Source organism: Sarcophilus harrisii, chromosome 1, assembly GCF_902635505.1.
Source record: "Sarcophilus harrisii chromosome 1, mSarHar1.11, whole genome shotgun sequence".
Lineage (NCBI taxonomy): Eukaryota > Metazoa > Chordata > Mammalia > Dasyuromorphia > Dasyuridae > Sarcophilus > Sarcophilus harrisii.
The window spans coordinates 243,145,028-243,170,545 of record NC_045426.1 but is presented as its reverse complement, the minus strand read 5'-3'; the positions used below and the strand labels follow the sequence as shown (position 1 = coordinate 243,170,545).

Genomic DNA, 25,518 nt, shown 5'->3' with positions numbered 1-25,518 from the left:
TAGAATAATAAAATGCAGAAGACAATCACAGAAACGAATAATCCACTCAAAATGTACAACATATCTAGGAATAAATCTCTCAAGACAAACTCAAGACTTGGTTAAATACAACTACAAAATCTTCATTTAAAAAAAATAAATAAATAGACAAAAGTACACAGCAGAGAACCAAAGAATTTCCTACAATGAAGCAAAAAAAAAAAAGATGGATTAGTCATGAATATAATTTCTTCTATTATTATATATGCTTTCTTGAAAGGGAAATTTATTTTTACATATTTTGAATCCTCCCAGATATTCTGCTTGACACATGACACATTTTGGATTTTTTTTAAATTTTCCTTTTCTGGCTTGATTTTATAACAAAAATTAGGATGCTATCCAAATTAATTTACATATTTAGTGCTACATAACAGTGACACTATCCAAGTGATGTTTTTAAGGAGTTAGATAAAATAAAAACAAATCTCATTTGGAAGAACAAAAGATACAGCATCCAAAAGGAAATAATGGGGGGGGGGGGGGGGTAGAAATGCAGTAGAGTTCCAGACCTTGAGTTTTACTGTACAGCAGTAATCATGAAAAATTATTTGGAATTGATCAGAAAAGAGAAAAGGAGATCAATAAAACATCCTCGCTAAGGAAGAATAAGAAATAAATAAATTCAATAATTCAAGTGTTTGATAAACTGAAGAATACAAATCACTTAGAAAAGAAGTCATTCATCAAGAACTTCAAAGAAAAGTGAAAAGCAGTTTAGTAGAAATTAGGTTTAGACTAACGTTTTACTAAATACGACAATAAGCTCAAAACAAACATATAACATAATTTTAAAGACAATACAATTTAAAAAATCAACTAGAATATAAAATTTTATAGCTTTCATAGTCATAGCTGGGATGAATTATTAGCCAAACAAGAGATAGAGGGGATCACGAAAGATAAAAAAGTTAACAGATGATAAGAAAATGAGAAGTTTTGCACAAACAAAATCAATACAATTTAGATAATAAGGGAAGTAGCCAACTCATGACCAAAAGGCTGCCTCTATAAAAAAGTGGTCAAACAGGATGATTTCAGAAAGGCCTGGAGAGACTTACACGAACTGATGCTGAGTGAAATGAGCAGGACCAGGAGATCATTATATACTTCAACAACAATACTATATGATGACCAGTTCTGATGGACCTGGCCATCCTCAGCAATGAGATCAACCAAATCATTTCCAATGGAGCAGTAATGAACTGAACTAGCTACGCCCAGAGAAAAGAACTCTGGAAGATGACTAAAAAACCATTACATTGAATTCCCAATCCCTATATTTATGCCCACCTGCATTTTTGATTTCCTTTACAAGCTAATTGTACAATATTTCAGAGTCGGATTCTTTTTGTACAGCAAAATAACGGTTTGGTCATGTATACTTATTATGTATCTAATTTATATTTTAATGTATGTACTTAACATCTACTGGTCATCCTGCCATCTGGGGGAGGGGATGGGGGGGTACGAGGTGAAAAACTGGAACAAGAGGTTTGGCAATTGTTAATCTGTAAAGTTACCCATACATATAACCTGTAAATAAAAGGCTATTAAATAAAAAATAAAAAATAAAAAAAAGTGGTCAAAGTATACTTTTTTAAGTTCTGAAATGAATTGTAAGTCATTAATAAATATTTGAAAGACTACTCCTAATCACTCATTGTTACAATATTATCATTGATAGTATGGTATGGTTTATATTATTAATAAATTTATTAATTATTTTATACTTAGTCTTTATAGAGCTCTTTAAGGTTTGCAAAACATTTCACAAATATTATCTCACTTTATCATAAAACAATCCTGAGAAGTAGGATTCTATTATTGTTCTCATTTTATAGATGAGAAGACTAAAAGAGAAGAAATTAAATGACTGGCTTAGGATGACATAGTTTAAGATCTGAGGCAGATTCAAACTCAAGTTTTCCTTACTCCACTTTGCTATTTAGCTTTCTAATTCAAAGCAACTCTGATTTTACTTTAGAAATACTGAAAATTGGCAAAGATTAAATTTTGGAGCAATGGAGATATTTTAGAAAGACAATTATACTATATACTGTTGGCAGAACTATAAATTAATACAATTGTTCTGGAAAGCAATTTGCAATTATGCTTTTTAAAAATGTGACTCTATTGTTCATATTCTTTGACCTAAAATACATACTTCCAAGGAGTTAATATTTTTAAATGGTCCAATACATGCCAAAATATTTATAGCAGAATCAAAGTACTTTCTATAGTAGTACCAAAAAACAGAAAACAAATACAATCTACGATAGAGTAAATAAATAAATACATTATGATAAATTAATATAATGAAACACTGTGCTGTAAGAAACAATGCATATGATGAAGAGAAGCTTAAGAAGAAGTATATGGACTGATATGAAGTGGTATAAGCATAACTTATGAAAATGCATGTAACTTTTTCTTTACTAAGGCCTGTAGATAGAGAACATTGAATGTAATTTCTGACTTGGCTTAAGTATAGATAGGTTAGTTTTCCTGAAAAGGATTTTCTTCCCCTTTCTGTTTTATTCTTTATAATTATAAGGGAGGGCATTCTAAGAGAGAAAGAGAATGTATTCAATAGGGAGTTTAGGTAATGCAAAAAAAACATAAAGTTTTAAAATTTACATTATATACATATATTTTATGTAGAGAAATAGAACAAAATACATAATAAAGCAAATGAATACAGAAAAATATTTGATAAACTCAAGAACACATACTACTGAGTAAAGGATTCAATAAATTACAAAGTAGTTTGGCAGAAAATAAGTTTAGATTGGCAACTTACACTATGTGGTACAGTGGGATGGGAAGTGACTTTAAAATAAAAGTGATTTTAAAGTCACACCTCTGATATAAAAATGATTGTATGACTACAGGCATGTCACTGAATATCTAATAGTGCTCAAAGGCAATTCTAGTTGCAAATAATTAACTAATGCACACTGGTAAAGGTAGTTACTCACTAGGAACTTCCAATACTAATAAAATCACACATTTGGTCCAAAAATAAAATTTTTTCCATCATGTAACACAATAATTGCCACAGAGCTAATTAATCAAAAAAAAGTAGTTATTGAGTACTTGCTATGGGACAGGGACTAGGATAAATGACAGGCATATAAAGAAAGGTAAAGACAGCCCCTGACCTTGAGAATCTCACATTCTAATGGGAGAGAAAATATGAAAATAACTAGTTACATACAAAATGTATACAAAGGAGATGGAAAGTAATTTCACAAGAAAAGAGACTAGCAGTGTGAGGTAGAAGAGGGGGAAAGGTGAGAATTGAGCTGAGTCTGGAAGAAAGATGGAGAAAGAATGGAATGTACAATATAACTTTTCTATATCAGGATATATTGTAGTTGAATTTTTTTTTTTTTATTTTGAACTTTACCAAATAAAATGAACATTTTTGTGTACATTACATTGGGGAACAGAAAAGAACTATACATGAAACAGTGAATAATAAAAGTTATTCTCCAAAAGGTAAATGGTCAAAGGATATGAAAAACTGTCAAAAGAAAGAAGTCGAAAAACGTGCAAAAAAAAGGTGTAAATGCCTCAGGTGAAAAAAGATTATTAAAAATTGATGCCTTTTGTTTTTAGTTTTGATGTCACATATTCCTCCTTTATTCATTAAATCCTCCTTCCTTTGGGACAAAAGATTTTTAAAAGGAGAAAGTAGTTTAACAAAACCAACCAACACATCAAACATTTTTGACAAGGCATGCAATATTGTATAACCATAGTCCTTACCTCTGCCATTAAGAGAATTTTCTCAAGTATTCCCTAGTCTTAGATACCATACTTATGAGAAATGTTTGATTTAAGTACTTTTTCCACTCAGTAGTTTGCCTTCTTATATAAGCTACATAGATTTCCATGAAAAAATTTTACATTTTAAATAATCAAAATTATGTATTGTAACCAACTCAATTCTTTTTTTCCCACTTATTAATTCTTCCCAAGGTGTGAATGGACCCTCCTTTTATCCTTTTCTAATATTTTTATGATGTGACCTCTTATACATTTTGGTTGTTAAACTATTTTGGAGATGATCATGTTATAAGGTACAAGATAATATTCAAAACTTTCAAGTTCTGTCAGTAATTCTTATTGAATAGTTTGTGTTCTTAGGTTTGTCAAATATTGGAACTGTGTTTATATATATATAAACATATACACTATAATACATACATACATACATGAATATAAGGATGTATATGTATATAAGTATATGTGTGGATATATATATATTTATACAAAAGCTATTTTTTATGGAGGGGATTATTCATTCAATAAGTAAATAGTGAAAAGATATGAATAGTTTTCAAAAGATTAAATGCAAACAGTAAATATATGGAAATATGCTCCAACCAATCAATTATATAGTAGCAATTAAAAATACTTCTAAGTTTTTACTTCATACTCATCAAATTGGAAAAGATGAAAAAAAAATCAATGTTTGAGGAATTATGACAGGAGAGATACATTAATACACTTTTGGCAGAGTTATAAACTGATCAAAAACTGTTGTAGGAATCAATTTAAAATTATGCAGGAAAAGTTATTAAAACTTTTAACGCCCTTTGACCCAAACATCTCATTGTTTTCTCTTGAATGAACTGCACTGCAAGGAAATCAAAGATAGGAAAACTCCACATTCAAATATTCAAAACAGCCTTTAACATTGGAGCAAAGAACTTTAAATGAAGTACATGTGAAAGAGGGATTAGCCAAACAAATACTGGTATGGGAATGTAATAAGGATTATTGTATAAAAAGGAATAATGAATTTGAAGAATTTAGAGAATATAGAATGAAAGATACAGAGTCAGCCTTTTAAAACTATAATAATATAAATGAAAACATCACTAAATGTCATAAGAATCCAGATTAATGATCAATCAAGGCTGCAGAGGACTAATGATGAAACATATATCCTTCCTTGCAATAGAAGTTGGCATATAATGTTGCATAATACGTCAAAGAGTTGCTGTGCTGGTTACTGTTTCATTTCTTTTTTATTTTTAAATAAAGGTTCAAAGTATGGGAAGACAATTTGGTCTTTGAACATGCCTGATATTTATAAAAAGTATCAATAAAGTGGTAATATAAAAATCCAGGTTAGAAATAATATTGTTGCTCAAGTTGTGTCCAATTCCTCCTGATCCAATTTGGGGTTTTCATTAGCAAAGATATATGAGTGATTTGCTGTGTTCTTCTCCATTTCATTTTACAGATGAGAAAACTGAGGCAAAAAGGGTTGCAAACATGGTTAAGTGACTTGCCCAAAGTCACACAGCAAATAAGTGTCTGGGACCAGTTTGCAATCAAGAAAAAGACTTTTCCCAACTCCACCTAGCTGCTCATTTAAAATTAGTAACTGACAATAATATAGTACTTTAAGGTTTTCAAACCACTTGAAAAACATTAACACAATAACCATGTGGGATAGATAGTATCAGCAATACCACCCACATTTTACAGATACAGAAATTAAGTCTCATAGAATCAAAGTGACTTGATCCTGTGCGTAGGTACTTCTAGTCAGTATAGAAGGTAGAACCTGAATCCTACCCGACTTTCAGAGGAGTCCCACAATCTCTAGGTATGAAAGATCAAGTATTATTTTAAACCACATTTAATTTTTGTAAATCTTCAAGCACCAAATAAAAAATATAATATCCTTAACAATGAATCCCTGTCGCAAGGTCCTCTGAGAATATTTCATAACATTTAAATTACACAGAAATGAAGATTTTATTGTCTAATTTTTCTTCCAATATCACCCACATACAATTAATATATGAGTGTTAAGTTTCTTTTGTATTCCAAGTGTCACCATCCATTAAAAAATTATGAAAATTTTTCATGAACACAGGTATATATATTAGATAAGACACTGGGTGGGATGAGGTAGAATCCCACTTCTCTGGAGAGGGAGCGATCATCCTATTATTTTTTAACAGGATAATTCCATGATAGAATAATTTTTTCTCCTTATTTAATGAACTCGCATACCTTTCCAAACTATGACTACTCTTCCATGTATCAATCCCCTAATATCATTATGTACTCTTAAGTTCTCTGACACACAGAGTAACCAATAACAAATATAGTAAAGCTAAGAAAGACACTGGTAAGGGCAAGAGTTCTAATATAGTAGGGCAGGAAGAATACCCCCATCCCTACAATCTATGGAATGCAAAAAGTTAAGCATCACTTTTCACTACATCAAATCTGCATGTCTTCTTTAAAATATATACAGCTGATTAAGGTACCTGTAAGCCCTGTCCCACAAAATGCTGGCACTGCTCTAATGCAACTTATACATCAAGAGACTACACTAGGCTGTCATAAAGTAGACAAAGCCTTGAGTCAAAAATATCCCAAGATGAAGGTTCATTGGATCCAGAGGACAGAGAGCATTAGGTAAAAATAGGTACCTGGGTTCTTACTGATGGTGATGGTATTTTCACTCATTTTTTTGCAATAAAATACTTCTAGAACCTACTTCAAACACTATATTAACTATATTTCCTTTAAATGTATCAATGCCTCATAAAATAAATTGTTCTACTAAGCTTGCAAATGCGTGGGAGAGTAGTAGATAATTTTTTAAAGATTGCTAACCTCCCTCCCAAAAAAATAGAAATGATAAAGTATTCAAGGTTCAAGGCAGTCTTTTCCCATAAGATCATCATTTTACTTATCTGTTATACCATCAGTATTCTATTTTGAGAGTCAATCAAAAACATTATTATCAATAATAACAAGAATTAACAGTTATAATATTCTTATTATGTGCCAGGCATTGTGCTAAGTGCTTTACAATTACTTCAATTAATCCTTACAACAACAGTAGGAAGTAAGTGCTATTATTATCCCCATTTTACAGATAAGAAAATTGAGACAGGTCTTGCTTTCTCCTGGACTAGCAATCTATCCACTTGCCATTTAGCTGTTCCATTGACAGGCACTGTGTTAAATTCTGGGGATACAAAGAAATGCAAGACAATCCCTTCTTTCAAAGAGCTCACAGTCTAATGCAGAGGCATTAAAAAAACAAGTATGAACAAACAGGATGTATATAAAGGACAAATTAATTGGAGCTAATCCCAAAAGGAAGGCATCAAGGGTAAGGAGGACTGAGACTTTTAAGAAGCCAAGGAGTAAAGATTAAGAGAGAACAAGTAATCTGCACAAGAAGAAAAAAAAAAAGCATTAAATCCAACAACTACTATAAAAGAATGGATATAATAAATGTATCTGTTCTATATAATTTTTTAATGTGATAGTAATGTAATGAATAAGGGGAAAAAAAACAATCCACTGAATGACTCCAATCAAACTACTTTATTTTAAAATGGTATATTAAAAACTATTTTTCTTGTAGTTGAATGAGTTGTGTTCTAAGTGATGACTCAGAAGTCAAAAGTTCTTCAAGCTGCAAAACTGCCCAAAATGGGTACAGTCACTAAAACATCTAGACCATGAGCCTACTGCTTTTTGTTACACATAAAATTATTTTAAATAATTCATTAATTCTTTTCAAAGGGACAAAGCATACTTCTGTCTACAGAAAAAAAAAAGAAAAAAGAAACGTGTTCTTTATTTTCCATGAACAATGTTAAGACTAACAGAAAGCAAGTCAGCTAAAATTATCTAAGCATTTTCTACAAAACAGCAGTCTAAAATCAATAAATAGTTGCTGTGACTAATTGATTGTTTAACCACATGATGAACATTCCTAATTTGTTATATACAAGATGACTGAAGTTTTAAAAAATATTTTCTAATGAAAAAGAAAAAATGTATTCATTTTAATTTGGGGGTTACAAACTAAATCAAAAAGATGAAATATATGACCTATATGCTCTATCACTACATATCTAGTTCAACAAAAACTTCAGCTGAAAAAAAAATTAATATGCAGAGATACCTTAGAAAGTTATAATAAATTCCAAAGTATTTATAATGTTTTTGTATTTTTAGGGGGAAAAAAGTCCTTTAACATCTCACATGGAACATCTTTTAGGCATGTTACCTTATCTTCTCAAAAAAATTCAAAAGAGACTTCTCAATGAACTAAGAACATAACTAATCAAGATTTAATAGTATTGAGATGCAAATAATTATAAATCAGAATATACTACCTTAAAATAAAAGTTGATGATAGTATTGTATTAAATACTATTTAGCAAATAAATATAGTTGTTTCTAAACTATTAAGACATCTGTATTAATGAATTCCATTAACTGGTGCACTAAGAAAGTAAATTTACCACAATTTTTTCAGCAATCATTAAAATAAGACTTCATAATGCTATCTTTTTTACTATCAAAATATTTTCCCCCAAGCTATCAGTGGAAAACTAGACATTTAATTAATGTTTAACATTTAATTAACATGTTATATGTAGTTATATTCGAAAAAAATTTATTCATCTATTATTCTCTTGCAAAGTTCAAAACTACTGACTTTTAAAAATATTGTCTTCTTAAGTTGATTTACATCCTGTTCCCACATAATTAGTACTTCAAAAGGAATTTTGGGATGATGTTGAAAAGTTAATTAAAAGTAGGGTAAGCATATGTGTCAGTCAAATATGACCTCTGCTCTAAAGTGCATTTAAATGCATGTCACCTTGACATGTAACACACAAATGTAAAATTTTGTGGTCAATATAAATCAAATGTACACTAATTTATTCAGCAGGTTCCCAGTATCTGAATCAACATTAGAAATATACCAGTACTTGTTATTCTGTTATTGACAAAAGGGAGCATATTTAAATGATAACAAGTACTCATGGGTGTCATTTGGAAGTTAAATTGTTCCCCAAGGATATCCTCAGTAAGCTTCTACATTTAAAGGTCATTTAACACCAAATTATAAACAACTGTTGCATTTATTAGTACAGGCTCAATAGTTTGTAAGCTACAGTCATCAATTTGAACTGACAATAGAGTCTAATTGTCCACTGGAATTGAACAAGGAAAACAGACCTTTTCATAAACTTTTGTTCTCTGTGATATAATTTAATTTAATAAAGCATAAGAAAAAAAGTCACTTTGTAAAACAAAGGTATAAACTTTACTCAAATGTATTTATGAGGAAAAATATTTGCAAAACTCAATAGGGGAAAAAAACTATCCCATTTCAATTATTTCACTAGCAAAGATAGCACATTTCCCTCAAATTTCCAATATGTAAACCCTAAGAAAAACAAATTTTGCACCAGAGTAAAACAAATCCACAAGATAAGACAGTAACACAGCAAGAGATTTTTAAAAATCAAATACCACAGAATTTAAATACTTACAGCTCACACTAAGCTTCTCTCCCTCCCAAAACACTCTATACCGGTCAAAGACGGGGCAAGCAAGCACATAAATTTGTGTGCTTTCAAATCCAGCAGTGGCACCTCCAAGGTAACCACTGAATAAAACTCCCCATATCCCACAAAAGGCAGCAAATACCAATTTTGTCCAGCTACATGAAGGAAAGTTAAAAAAAAAAAAAAAAAAAAAAACAATTGGAGCACAAAAAGGAGAGAAATAAAAACATAGATATTACAGAATAAATTATAAGGAAGAAAAAACTAGAAATTCACTTGGGGTCTCCTTGCCTAGTGGCATTTAACTTTTAACAGAGACAATATTACCTAAACTAATCTATTTATTTAGCGCTATACCAATCAGACTCCCAAAAAACTATTTTAATGACCTAGAAAAAATAACAACAAAGTTCATATGGAAAAACAAAAGGTCAAGAATTTCAAGGGAATTAATGAAAAAAAAATCAAATGATGGTGGCTTAGCTGTACCAGATCTAAAACTATACTATAGAGCAGCAGTTACCAAACTATTTGGTATTGGCTAAGGAATAGATTAGTTGATCAGTGGAATAGATTAGGTTCAAGGGATAAAACAGTCAACAAATATAGCAACCTAGTCTTTGACAAACCCAAAGATCCCAGCTTTTGGGATAAGAACTTACTGTTTGATAAAAATTGCTGGGAAAATTGGAAACTAATATGGCAGAAACTAGGCATTGATCCATACTTAACGCCATACACCAAGATAAGGTCAAAATGGGTTCATGACCTAGGCATAAAGAATGAAATTATTAATAAATTAGAGGAACATAGGATAGTTTACCTCTCAGACCTGTGGAAGGGAAGGTTTTTATGACCAAAGCAGAACTAGAGATCATTACTGATCACAAAATAGAAAATTTCGATTATACCAAACTGAAAAGTTTTGTACAAACAAAACTAATGCAGACAAGATTAGAAGGAAGCAATAAACTGGGAAAATATTTTTACAGTCAAAGGTTCTGATAAAGGCCTCATTTCAAAATATATAGAGAATTAACTCTAATTTATAAAAATCAAGCCATTCTCCAATTGAAAAATGGTCAAAGGATATGAACAGACAATTCTCAGATGAAGAAATTGAAACTATTTCTAGTCATATGAAAAGATGCTCCAAGTCATTATTAATCAGAGAAATGCAAATTAAGACAACTCTAAGATACCACTACACACCTGTCAGATTGGCTAAGATGACAGGAAAAATAATGATGATTGTTGGAGGGATGTGGGAAAACTGGGACATTGATTCATTGTTGGTGGAGTTGTGAACAATCCAACCATTTTGGAGAGTAGTTTGGAACTATGCTCAAAAAGTTATCAAACTGTGCATACCCTTTGATCCAGCAGTGTTACTACTGGGATTATATCCCAAAGAGATTATAAAGAAGGGAAAGGGACCTGTATGTGCACGAATGTTTGTGGCAGCCCTTTTGTAGTGGCTAGAAACTGGAAACTGAATGGATGTCCATCAGTTGGAGAATGGCTGAATAAATTGTGGTATATGAAAATTATGGAATATTACTGTTCTGTAAGAAATGACCAACAGGATGATTTCAGAAAGGCCTGGAGAGACTTACACGAACTGATGCTGAGTGAAATGAGCAGGACCAGGAGATCATTATATACTTCAACAACAATACTAGATGATGACTAGTCCTGATGGATCAGGCCATCCTCAGCAACAAGATCAACCAAATCATTTCTAATGGAGCAGTAATGAACTGAACTAACTATACCCAGAAAAGAACTCTGGGAGATGACTAAAAACCATTACATTGAATTCCCAGTCCCTATATTTATGCACACCTGCATCTTTGATTTCCTTCACAAGCTAATTGTACAATAATTCAGAGTCTGATTCTTTTTGTACAGCAAAATAATGTTTTGGTCATGTATACTTATTGTGTATCTAAGTTATATTTTAATACATTTAACATCTACTGGTCATCCTGCCATCTAGGGAGGGGGTAAGAGGTGAAAAATTGGAACAAGAGGTTTGGCAATTGTTAATGCTGTAAAGTTACCCATGTATATATCCTGTAAATTAAAGGCTATTAAATAAAAAAAAAAAAAAAAAAAAAAACTTTTAACAGAGAGATAGGCCAGGCCACTACCATCAAGAAGAGAAGGGAGGAAATCATCTGAAAAGGAGTGAAAGGTGGAGGGGCCAAAGTTGAAAAACCAGAATTTCTAAGACCAAGCAGTCAAATTTATAAAAACCTAGTTCACAAACAGGTAAACCAATAAGAAGAACCATAAAAATAGAAGGAAGAATGAATGAAGCCCAAAGAAATGCCAAAACAATTATTATATTATTAAGGAAAACGAACCAAAAGTTTGACAATAAAAAGAAAATTTTGTAGATTTCCCAAAGACCATGGAACAATAGCAAGAAACTCTAGAAAAGTTCCAAAAATATTTGATTCAGTAAAAAAGCAGTTGAAATTCAGTTTTATGCTGATAACAACAATTCAAAGAGTTTTCATGATGCACTGAAAGTTGTTTATGGGCCAAAGACCTATGGTACATCTCAACTAGTCAATGCTGATGGTGCTGCACTGATTAGCAAAGATATTAGTAATGAAATAAAGACTGAAAACAGAATCTTTAATGAAAAAAAATAATACATAACCTAGATGACACAATAGAAAATTTTCCCAAAAAGGTAAAGGATTCTTAATATGGGGATTATAAGCTTTTTAAAAAAAGAATTCTGATAACTGTAGCTCAATATAATTAGTTTCTTTTATAATCCTTAGTATTCTGTGCATTTAAAATCATTATTCTGAGCAGAGGTTCATAAGTGGCACCAAACTGCTAAAGCTGTCCAATGACAAAAATGTTAAAAACCACTAAAGAAAGGCTCTGAGAGAAAATAACAGAATTGGAAGTAAAAAAATACAAAAGTGGAAGAAAATTTGTCAGAAGAAAAGCAAAAAGCTTTGAAAGAACAGTTTTATATATGTGTGTGTGTGAATATATATATATATATATATATATATATATATATATATATACACAAGAGCAAATAACTTGAGAACAGAATGCAAAGAAACAATTTTAGAATTATGAGTTTCCCAGAAGAATATTACAAACTAAATAAAACAAAACAAAAAACACAAAAAAACTTTAATACCATACTGCAAAAACAATATAAGAAAAAATACCCAGAATGAATATTAACAACAAAATATTAGTCAACCAAATCCATATAATACCACTAAAGGAAAGCCCTAAAATCAAATACTCCAGGGAATGTAAGGAAAGAAATAAACACTATGCTAAGAACTTTACAAATATTAACTCCTTTGAGCCTTAAAACAATCATGGGACATAGACAAAGATTAAGAAATGTGACTGGGGTTATACAGCTAATAAATATCTGAAATAGAATTCAGATCTTCTTGACGCCAGGTCCAGAACCTTTATACTACATCACCTAGATGCTCCTATATATAATTAATCATTCCTGCAACAAATGAAATATTTTGTAAGCAACTAAGAGAAAAAATTTCAAATATGCAAGAAAATTAACTCAAATAATTAAGGATAGTCAAGATAAATATTCCAAAAACCAAAGGAGTTGAAGACGAAATCCCAAAATAGCATATCCAACAAACCTAATCTCATCAATGAATTCAAAAAAATCATCCATGAAAAAAGTTTTTAAAAAAATTAGAGAAATATTTGATTTACACTCCTAACAAAAGAAACAGAAAAAATAAGTACAATTTTTCAGAAAATACTAAGTAAATAAATTTTTTCATATTTATAAGGAATATGAGATTTTAAAAAAATATTTGTATTTTCCCCAGTTACATGTAAAGCAAATTTTTTACATTTGTTTTTAAAACTTTGAGTTCCAGATTTTCTCCTTTTTTCTGAACCTTCTTCAGGAAGACACATATGAAGTTATACAGAACACTTCCATAAAAGTCATGTTATAAAAGAAAATATAGATTCCCCTCCCCAAGCTCAAGAAAAATAAAAGTTTAAAAAAAAAAAGAGTATACTTCACTCTGTATTCAGTTCTTTCTCTGAGTATAGATTTTTTCATCATAAGTCCTTCACAGTGGACATAGATCCTTATATTGCTGAGAATAGCAAAGTCATTCACAACTGTTACTTTGTGCATAATACATTTCACTTTGCTTGAGTTTCAGGTTTTACTGAGGCATCATCCTCATCATTTCCCATAAGACAGTAATATTCCATCATAATCACACACTACAATTTATTCCATCATTCCCCAATTTATGAGTATCCCCTTAATTTCTAATACTTTGTCCTGAGAAAAGACTACTATAAATATTTTTGTACATATAAGTCCTTTTTTATTTTTAATCTCTTTTGGAATGCATGCCTAGTAGTGGTATATGTTAAAGGATATATACATGATTTTATAGCCCTTTGGACATTGAGCTTATTTTTTAATCATTTATCAATTGGGGAATTGCTCTTTCTTTTTTTTTTTTTTTTTAATAAATTCGACTCAGTTCCTTATACAATTGAGAAATGAAGGCTTCATCAGAGAAACTTGCTTTAAAATTTTTTTTCTAATTACTACAGTTAACTGTATTTTGCATCAGTTTAATCTATTCTTTTCTTTCACCCTAATCCTTTTCAAAAATGCTTTGCTAATGCTACCTCCCTCCCCCAGTATATCCTCTCTTCTATCATCTTCATATTCCCTTCCCCTTCTATTTACTTGCAGGGTAAGATAGATTTCTATATTCATATTCTATATTCTATATCATCTTGTCTTACCTTACTTCCCCTTTGAGATAATTCTGAGGAGAGAAAGTTTCACAATATAAGTGTTTTTTAAGAAATTGAAATGAAGGTATTAGTAATTCACATGTACTCTAGTCAAGGCAGTAAGATATAATATTATGGTGAGTCCTAAAACATGATTCCTTTCACTAAAACAAAGCACCAATTGTAACACCCATTCCCTAAAATGCCAAACCAGTCAATCAAAATGGGAAAATCAATGTGGGCAGCTACTAAGAGGATTCAACACCAAAAAACTTAATAGGTGGAATATAAGAGTTATAGCTATTGCATTATCAATCCATTTTCTATCAGCAGTTCTGCTTCTGGCAAAGATCATGCCTCCTCCAGGATAAGGTGATCACTTGAAATATTATCACCATGTCATCATTCAGTTTTTATACCCAACATTTTCTCAACTTCCTCAGTTGCTTCTCCCCTGAGATGTAGCCATAAATACTTTCCAAAACCTTCCTTTAGAGAAGTGTAGGAACTTTTATAAGTAACCCTCCTGCTTTCATCAGTAGTTTTATTTGATTTCCCCTCCAGATACCTCCAGGTGCCTCCTGCTCCCTACTTTTCAACTTTCTTTCCTGCATTGTCTTCCCCAGTAGATGAGTGTTTCTGAAGGCAAGAAATAAAAAAGATATTTTACAAATACTTTTACAAGAAAGACACAGGCATACTGATGTAATATTTTTGATGGCAGAGAAGAATGTGTAGCTCCTGAATTTTAAGGAAGCTGCCCTTAAAGATCATATAGAAGATTGGAGCACTTTACTCACCAATGAGTATCATAATTTAAGCCCCAGATCTGTTGTCCTTTCAAGAATACCAACTATGCCCTCTTCCAAAACTAAGACTTTTAATTAAGAACTAAAACTATAGCACGAAATGAGAAGATTAAAAAAGATGGCAAGTATTGTGGAATAGGATAAGACCTAATACCAACAATTCAATCCAAATCACAAGTGACTATGGCAACCAGATGACATAGGAGACAGGTCAAATCAAAATAAGCATGTATTAAATGCTTAATCTGGGACAAAACAAGGCCTTATATTATAGACAACAATAGTCCCTCACTAAACTCACAGAGTTCAAATTCTAATAGGTGAGAGAAAATGCAAACAACTAAATACATACAAAATAAGTGCAGAGGACATTGGAGGCAATCTCAGAGAGAAGGCATTAGGAGTAGACAGTCCAAAAAAGGACTCTTGCAGAAAGCAGGATGTATATCTTGAAGGAAGCTAGGGAAGCCAGAAAATGAAAGCAAAAAGAGAGTACATCTTGAGGCATGGAAGACAATTAAAAGAAAGGAAATCAGGAGATGGAATATCCTGTGAATCACAACAAGAAGGCCAGTATAGATGAACCAGACAAGATCTAACAATCCATGTAAATAAATGTGCTGGATGGAAATGATATAAGTATAGTTTGGAATTCTGTGTTTATATCATTTCCAATTAGCACTCTTACTTACATGGGCTGTTAGAAGTAATGTTGAAAATATGAGTAAACAGAAAAAAGAAGGGCAGCTAGATGATGCAGTAGATAAAGCACTGGGTCTGAAATCAGGAAGGCTCATCTTCATGAAAAACTGTCTCAGTTTCTATGACTGTAAAACAAGCTGGAGATGGAAATGACAAACTATTCTATATCTTTGCCAAGAAAGCCACAAATGAGGTTATGAAGAGTTGGACACAAGTGAAACAACTAAACAACAAAACATTCTCCACATAATTACTCATAGTTGCCAGTCAAACACAACTGAACAAAAAAACAGAAAACAGTAACAACAAAAACACAATGAAAAAGCTGTGCAGTTTAATAGAAAACCAAGAAAAAAAACCAGAAAAGGGGATAACCTAGAAAGATTACAAATTACCTACAAGAGTAGGTAAAACAAAGGAAGTAAAAGTATTAAATTAAAAAATGAAACATACAATAAGAATCTGGAGAGGGGAGAGGGCAATGGAAGAAACTGAAAAGTAAAAAAACAGCTTAGAACTGAAGGTTGAAAAACTTACCCCCAAAAACATTGTATACACCAACAGCAAGACTGTGTGATGATCAACTATGATAGACCTAGTTCTTCTCAGCAATTCTGTAATCTAAGGCAATTCCAATAAACTCGATAAGTCAATCAACCCCAATTGCCTCAGCAAAAAAAAAAAAAAAAGAATTCCAATAAATACCATTCATATCCAGAGAAATAACTATGGAGACTGAATGCAGATCGAAGCATACTGATTTCACCTTTTTTTCCCCTTCTGTTTTTTTTTTTTGTTTTCCCCTTTTATTCAAATTTTTCTCTTCCAATCTCTTCCAATCTACTCAAATGGAAATATGTAAAAAAAATGAATGTACATGTATAACCTAAAAAAAAGTTAAGAAAACAAGAAAGAAAAAAGAAAAATTTACTCCAAGTAGTAGACTACCTGAAAAAATAAAAAATAAAAAAAACAATACCAAGTTAAATGAGTCTGTAAGATACAAAAGAAATATTAGAGAAACATCAGAATATAAAAATAATAGAATACAAAAACCTACTGCTGAAAAATACCCAAAAAATAGATTGAGGAGAAAAAAAAATTAAGAATTAACAGACTAAGGGGGCAGCTAAGTGGCATAATGGATGAGCATCAGCTCTGAAGTCAGGAGTTCCTGAGTACAAATCTGACCTCAGATACTTAATATGTCCTAGCTATGTGATCCTGGGAAAGTCACTTAACCCCAACTGCCTCGGTGGGGAGCAAGGGGGAGCGTAAGAATTAACAGACTCCCTGAAAACCAAAGTAACAAGAAAACACATTCAGAACTTGCAGGCAAACACTATTAAAAAATTTTTTTAAGAAGTAGCATTCCAAAAAGAAAAAAAAAAAAAAAAAAGGCTTACAAGCTTAAATAACTTAATCCTGAGGGCCTGATTACGTGAAACTTTTTGAAAAACTTCTATACATATTCAAAATCATGCACCTAATTAAAAAGGGAACCAGTCAAATTGGGGGGGAAAAAACTTTGCATAAATTTCTTTCACTAGGATTTATTATCGCAAATATGTAAAAAATCAACAGTTAAAACAATAAAATAAAAATCCATTTCTCAATAGGTAAGTAGAAAACAGATATGAACAAACAGTTCTTAAAAGAACTGCAAACTATTAATAACCATATGAATGACTATTACAAATTATTAACAATAAGTCAAAGGAAAATCAAACTAATCCTGGGGTTTCACTATATACCTTGAGAAATTGGCAAAAATGAAAAAAAAGATGCGAACATTTGATATTGGAAGGGCCTTAGAAAGATATGCACACTAGGTACAGTGTTAGAGTTATGAATCAGCACAATCATTTTGGAAAGCTATTTGAAACTATAAAAATATAATCGCAAAGATATTCATATCTTTGACCCAGAAATCTCACCACTATGCTTATACCCCAAAGAGGCCGTTAATAAGGAGAAAGCCTCCTTATCAATTAATCAGTAAATATTTATTAAGCTCCTATTATATGCCAGGCGCAATGTTATGCAAAACGGATACAAATAGAGGCAAAAGACAATTTCTGCCCTAAAGGAGCTTACAATCTATCAACATGCAAATAAATATACACAAAGCAAGTTACAACCAGTATAAATGGAAAATAATTTTTTAAAAGTGGAAAGGCATTGGAATTAATATGGATTAGGGCAGGCTTCTTATAGATGGTGAGGTTTTAATTGGGATTTACAGAAAGCCAGGGAGGTCAGTAGTTGAAGCTAAGAAGAAAGAGCATTTCAGGTATGAAAGAAAGTCAGAAAAAATACCTAGAGTAAAGAGGTAATGTATATTGTTCCTAGAACCGCACCTCAGGGTCAGGAAATTAAATGTCATAAGACTGGAAAGGCAGATAGGGAGTAAAGGCTTTTGAATGAAAGGCTTTGAAAGCCAAGCAGAGTATTTTGAATTTGATCCCGGAAGCAATGGAAAACCATTAAGAGTTTATTTTTAATTTATTATTATTAATAAATTATTATTATTATTATTATCAATTATTTTTATTTAGGGAGGAGAGTGACTAGATCAGGCCAATGCTTCAGGAAAATTACTTTAGTAGGGCAGCTAGGCAGTGCAGTGGATAGAGCACCAGCCCTGAAGTCAAGAGTACCTCAGTTCAAATTTGGTCAGACACTTAATACTTCCTAGCTGTGTGACCCTAGGCAAGTCACTTCACCCCAATTGCCTCAGCAAAAAAAAAAAAAAAAAAGAAAAAAAGAAAAAAAGAAAAGAAAAGAAAGAAAGAAATAACAAATATGATGAATACAAAAAGCACAGAAAGATCTATGTGAACTGTATGAAATAAGTAGTCAAAAAAATAAGATATGCAATGACTATCCCAATGTAAATAGGAAGAATTCCCCAAAATCAAAAGTGAACATTGCAGCATTACAAAGAACAAGTTGGTTCCAAAGAAGCAATATGAGAAGACCTTTATTTTCCCACTCACAGAATCTAGGAATGTGGTTCATTACACAGATTTTTCAGACTTTTGCAGTATACTGATCAGTTTTGTTTCTTTTGTCTATTTTCTTTCTATTGTCTTTAAAAATGTTATACGGAATGGTTTTCTGGGAAAGAGTACTGAAAAAAATAATGACGACTTATAAAAATGTGTTTCTTAAAAAGACAGCTCAAATCCTGTGTTTTGTCAGTAATTCCCACTTCTACTTCTCCCTCCTGGTCCCTAACCTTTAAAAGTACCCTATCTTTTATCTACATAGTTATTTGCATGTTTTCTCCCCATTAGATCTTGGGCTTCTTCAGGAGAGGCACATAGTTTTTATCTTTCTTGCAATCTCTATGGCTTAGCATAATGTCTTATCACCATGAATAATAAAATGTCTAATAAATGTCTATTGAGTGATCTTCCAGCCTGGAGTCTCTCTCAATCCAAAACTTCTGCATAACCTCACCAGATTAAAAACAAAACAAAACAAAAAACAAAACAAAAAAAAAAAAAACTACTCTCACTGTTGGGGGTGGGGGAGAGAGTGGAGTCCTTTTTTTCTTTTTAATTTAGTATAAATTTTATTTTATTTTTTAATACCTTTTTATTTACAAGATATATGCGTGGGTAATTTCTTAGCATTGACAGTTGCAAGACCTTTTGTTCCAACTTCTCCCCTCTTTCCCCCCATCCCCTCCCTCAAATAACAGGTTGACCAATACATGTTAAATATGTTAAAGTATAAGTTATATACAATATATGTATATATGTCCATACGGTTATTTGTTGTACAAAAAGAATCGGACTTTGAAATAGTGTACAATTAGCCTGTGAAGGAAATCAAAAATGCAGGCAGACAAAAATAGAGGGATTGGGAATTCTATGTAGTGGTTCATAGTCATCTCCCAGAGTTCTTTCGCTGGGTATAGCTGTTTCAATTCATTACTGCTCTATTGGAACTGATTTAGTTCATCTCATTGCTGAAGAGACCCCCGTCCTTCAGAATTGATCATCATATAGTATTGTTGTTTAAGTATATAATGATCTCCTGGTCCTGCTCATTTCACTCAGCATCAGTTCATGTAAGTCTCTCCAATCCTCTCTGTATTCATCCTGCTGGTCATTTGTTACAGAACAATAATATTCCATAACATTCATATACCACAATTTATTAACCATTCTCCAATTGATGGGCATCCACTCAGGTTCCATTTTCTGGCCACTATAAAGAAGGCTGCCACAAACATTCTTGCACATACAGGTCCCTTTCCCTTCTTTAAAATCTCTTTGAGATATAAGCCCAGTAGTAATACTGCTGGACCAAAGGGTATGCACAGTTTGGTAACTTTTTGAGCATAGTTCCAAATCGCTTTCCAGAAAGACTGGATGTATTCACAATTCCACCAACAATGTATCAGTGTCCCCATTTTTCCATGAAGAGAGGAGTCCTCTTCTTAAAGGAAAGATTTATACAATGCACTAGAGATCTGCTTCTATTTCTTTTAATATTTACAGGACAGCAGTCTGTACCCCAAATCCATGTGATTCCTCTTTCTTGATCCGTGACCTATCAAATCAGATATTGGTACCAGACCTCCCTCTACCAAGGTAGGTTTATTTCTTACCTACAACTGAGTTTCTCTGAGTAAGAACCAAGTAGTCACATAGCTAATATGGGACTTGAAACTAGTTCTTCCTGACTTTGAGACCAGGTCTCTTTCCACTATGACATGACGAATGCCTGACTATTATATTGTTTCCTAAAACAGAAATTAATCATATAATTCCCTCCCCCCCATTCAAAATCTTAAATGACTCTCAAATATCAGGAAGTTCCACTTACCTGGAATGATCAATATTACTTAACTAGTAAGGTGGTCCCTAACCACCTTTTCCTTCAAAGTTCATTTGTCCAGTGAACTTCCTTAGCACTTGTCTCTATCATTTATTTATCTGTCAATTAATAAGCACCTACATTGTATCACAATAATACAAAGAAAAAAAGTTAAAGCCTCTGCTACCAAGCTATTATTAAAAGATGTGTAAATAAAAATTAAGATTTAGCGCTAGAAAGAATCAGACCTCAAATAGTCCAACCCTCTGATTTTAAAGAGGAAACAGCCACAGAGATTAAGTGATTTCCCTAAAGTGGTATCTGGCAGTAAATGACAGATCTGGATTTCAAACTAAGTCCTTTAATTCCAAAAGTTTGAGGGAAAGCACTAGAAGCTACCCCAATGTTCATAGGACTAGCTGTGTCAGATCTTGGCAGAGCATTCCAAGTTCCTATTGATCTGATCAGGCACAATTAGATGCACTGTAACTCCACTCTAACATAGTGATGTCATTTTGGTTCTCTTCAAGTACTAAGAACAACTATCAAATCAATCAATTAATGTGTAATATTTTCTACTAGCAGAGTATTTGGTACATATAGGTAGTTAACGCTATTCTATCCCATTTCACACAGAAAATGGTTGGTTGTGTTGAAGAGATTCTAAGAGGCAGAAGTGTGCATTCCAAGCACACAAGAGAGTGTGAGATGGGAGATGAATTATCATGTATAAATAATAATAAAAAGTCTAAATATTAACTGCCAGTGACATGTTCTGAACAAATGTTTAAATCTTTTACTGTTAACCTTTTGTAATTTGTGTTGTCCCCTAATAGAGAAATCACAAGCCCCTCACAAGCAGTTAACACCAGAAGTATTACACAATGGAAAGAGCCCTAATATGGAGTCAGAAAACCTGGAGCAAAACCCAGCTCCTGAGAAATAAATCTTATCTCTAAGTCGTAAGGCAAGTTACTTGGCCTTGGAGGGATTCACAAGAGGACTGGATCATCTATTTACTCAGTAGATAATGTCAGAGTTCCTTTCTAGCAATAAGCAAGTCTATGACCCATGGTGGAAGGGATGTTAGAAATTATTTGAAATTGAAAATTTTGTATTAAGCTTTAGCTAATAAGCAACCAGCAATCTGTGCTTTTAAAATATTGTCCCTCTTGCTGCAAGTCACCGAATTGTGCAAACTTCTGAGAAACCACACTTGCTATAAAAGACAGTAACTTTAAAGACAGAGTGGCAGGCAACTCAACAAGAAACAATATTCTAAAACTAAAAGTAGATAGGGAAAAAGCTGTGCTTCCCAAATAACAGAGACTCAACTCCAAAAATGTTGTTATTTGAAGACACTCCATGAACCCTTTTTAATGTGTGCCAGGGAAGAAAGGTTCGCAGTTGTAGGTTCTAGGAGGAGGGCACCATTCCCACCCCCAAAACCTTTTTTATTTTTATTAGTTTTTTGTTTTCTTTGTGGAGTTTGGGGGGGGTTGGAGGGGGAGTGGGGAAGAGATTGGGCTGTGGGTTGTTTTTTTTGACAGCGGCCAAAGTAGGCTCCACCGAGCCGGCCCACAGAGGGGACACAGGAAGCAAAAGTGCAAATGCAGAAGCCGAACACCCCCACACCCCCAGCCCGCAAGATGGGAAGCAGAGGATCTGTTTTGCAACTGTGCCCAGAATGCAGTACTCGGGACTCTCCGATCAGGACCCAGGCCAGGGAGCCGGGCGAGACCTCCCAGGGGACCTGAGCAAAAAGGGCTGAAGTTGCCAGGCAGCCCGGGGAGAGAGGGGAAGGGTATTATTTAGTAGAAGGTGGGGGATGGGGAGCAGGAACGCCAGAGGGGAAGAGGAGACCGTGGTTTCCAGGACAACGCGCCTCCAAGCTCGCGGGACCCCGCCCTTTCTGGGAAGAGGAGCGGGGCTCCTACGCCCCGTCCCGCCGGGAGTCGGGTCTCGGAGCGGGGGACTTCTCCGTCAGGATTCCTCTGACTTTTCCCCTCCCCAAAAGCCGGCCGGCTCCCTCCTGACCCTGCCTCGCACCCTACCGTGTAGCCTCTCTCCAGCTCGCTCTCTTCATAACGAAAAGACGGAATGTAGACCTCCATGGCCTGGCCGGGCTGGGCCGGGCGGGCTGAGGGCCAACCCCCCTCCTCTACCTCCTGCCTCCGCCCCACCACCGCCGGCTCCGCCCCCCGGGGGGCGGGAGGAGGAGGAGAAAGGCGGAGGCTTCATTCAGAGCGAGGCGCGGGAAGGGCGGTCCTAGGGAGGGGCCGAGCGCCTCCTCCGCCCACCCTCGTTGGGGCCCCGCCCAAGCCCGAGGGTCAAGCTGCAATCCCGTCATGTGAGGGAGCGGCGCCTCCACGTGACCTTGGGATGCCCTCCCTGCCCGGGAGGCCCTGGAGGCCTGAGCTGCTGGGGGTCCGCGACGGCCCTTGCGAGGGAAAGAAAGCTTCCAAAGCCGGTGCGGCCGCCCGGAGCTGAGGGAGCAGAGCCGGGCGGTCCCAGAGCTAGCAGCGCTTCGCTGCCGAACGGCTAGGGCTGACGGGTGTAGGGAAGGAGGGGTCAAATTAAATAAGTATGGAGCTAAATATACCTTTTCATACAATTACACAAGATCGTGTGTGGTCTCTCCCCGTTTATAAAGCGTGTGTCATTTTTGCCTGGGCCATCCGGACAGAGGAAAGAAATGCGGGAGATCTTTTGGTATCTGTCTAAGCTCATAGCTGTGGGACCGCATCGAACATCTTAGCGTCGGCGTCCCTGCGCTAAGTGACCACCAGATTCTGTACAAATCCAGTATTACGCCTTTTTTTTTTTTAATTCTGAAATTGGAATTCAATGATACAGTAAACAGAGAACTGGCCTTAAAGGCAGAAATTCCTGGATTCAAGTCTGACCTCAAATCAGGTCAGGGCTTCACTTTGACTTCTCAGAATTCCAAATGGTCTTTTAAAACTATGAGTTACCAGCCACGCCCAGAGAAAGAACTCTGGGAGATGACTAAAAGCCATTACGTTGAATTCCCAGTCCCTATATTTATGCACACCTGCATCTTTGATTTCCTTCACAAGCTAATTGCACAATAATTCAGAGTCTGATTCTTTTTGTGCAGCAAAATAATGTTTTGGTCATGTATACTTATTGTGTATCTAAGTTATATTTTAATATATTTAACATCTACTGGTCATCCTGCCATCTGGGGGAGGGGGTGGGGGGGTAAGAGGTGAACAATTGGAACAAAAGGTTTGGCAATTGTTAATGCTGTAAAGTTACCCATGCATATAACCTGTAAATAAAAGGCTATTAAATTAAAAAAAAAAAAAAAATATGAGTTAAGAAGATTTTGGCTTACCTTTGTTGGAAGAAATTCCCTCGCTGAATAATTTCCTATCCCAAAGATCCAACCTATATTCCCAGATCATCTAGTATATCCCCCCTCCAAAGATGATTCTTCACATATATAATATTCTCCAAAACAAAGGAAAACAAATATGAAAACCATCTGATCCAAAGACCAAAAGGTGCAACACATTTTCTCATCTGTCTACTGAGCGAAGGATATTTATTTCATTGTTTGTTTTCAATAACCAAGATTAATCATTGCATTTACTCTTAATTCAAATGCCCAAAGGGGGTATATGTATTGAAGATTTATCGTAAAGGTAAAATTTATAGACCTTGACAATATGTTGTATATAGGAAGTGAGAGAGAGTGACAAATCTAGGATGACTTCTTTGTTGTGAGATTGAGGGTTTAGAAGAAATCATGGTGCCCTCTAAAACAATAGAGAATAGAAGGAGTGGAGAGGATATTTTGAATATTTCTCAAAAGCAGTTGGATATGATATTGGAGATCAGCAGAGAGATTAGAGATTTGAGAATCTTCAGTTAGATGGTAATTAAATCCATGGGAGCTGAAAAGATTACCAAGTGAAGTAGCATAGAGGGATTCCAATACAGCAATTTATGTTATACCTTGATTTTTCTAATTTTTTTCACCACATACATTTCCCTGATGAAATCTTTTAGTTCATCTCAAAGTTTTTAAATTATTATAACTTCTTATACCCTGCCCACTAAATTTTTTTTAGGTTATACATATACATTCTTTTTTTACATATTTCATATGAATCAGATTGGAAGAGAAAAATCTGAACACAAGGGGAAAACCATGAGAAAGAAAATAAAAGCTGAAAATAATGTACATTGATCCATATTCAGTCTCTATAGATCTCTCTCTGGATGCAGATTGCATTTTCCATCCAAAGTTTTTTGGGATTGCCTTGAATCGCTGAATTGCTGAGAAGATACAAGTCTATCATAGTTGATAATCACATAGTCTTCTTCTTGTGGTTTTCCTGGTTTGCTTGCTTCACAACATCAATTCATATAATTTTTTCTAGGCTTTTCTACAATTAGCCTATTCAGTTTTTATATAATAATCCTATTACTTTCATATACCATAATCTATTTAGCCATTCCCCAATTGATAGGCACTTTTTCATTTTCCAATTCTTTGTCACTCCAAAAAGAACTACTGCAGACATTTTTGGACAAGTGAGTCCTTTTCCCTACTTTATGATCTTTATTTTTAACATCTTAGAGATTGTGTTCCATACTTTCAGCTATGTAACACTTAAAGAATATTGGTATTACAAAACATAAGAGCCTTTGTTTTGGGAAGAACTTTGAGATTATTAAAAACAGCTTTGAAGCAATAATCATCAAAACCATTTGGTACTGGCTTAGAAATAGAGTAACAAATCAGTGGAATAGGTTTGAAATAGGACTATTGGACAAGACCCAGTAGTCAATAACTATAATAATCTAGTGTTTGATAAACCCAAGGACTCCAGCTTCTGGGATAAGAATTCACAATCTGACAAAAATTGCTGGAAAAACTGGAAAATAACAAGGCAGAAATGAAGGATTGACCAACACTTAACACCCTGTACCAAGATAAAGTC

General features: G+C 33.8%; 1 protein-coding gene across 6 annotated transcripts in view; it reads right to left on the bottom strand.

Moving 5' to 3' along the window:
* Positions 1-22,778, bottom strand: part of SNX24 (sorting nexin 24) — a 270,365-nt gene extending 247,587 nt beyond the window's left edge. For 5 of the 6 annotated variants that reach the window (XR_004229680.1, XR_004229683.1, XM_031939067.1 and 2 more), the window contains exon 1: positions 22,597-22,778. Coding sequence is in view for 3 of the 6 variants with exons in the window: in XM_031939067.1 (XP_031794927.1) it covers positions 22,597-22,656 (60 nt within the window). In the remaining 3 variants the exon portion in view is untranslated. The remainder of the gene's footprint in view (positions 1-22,596) is intronic. The other variant, XM_012542611.3, reaches the window with a different exon arrangement.
* Positions 22,779-25,518: the final 2,740 nt, after the last annotated feature.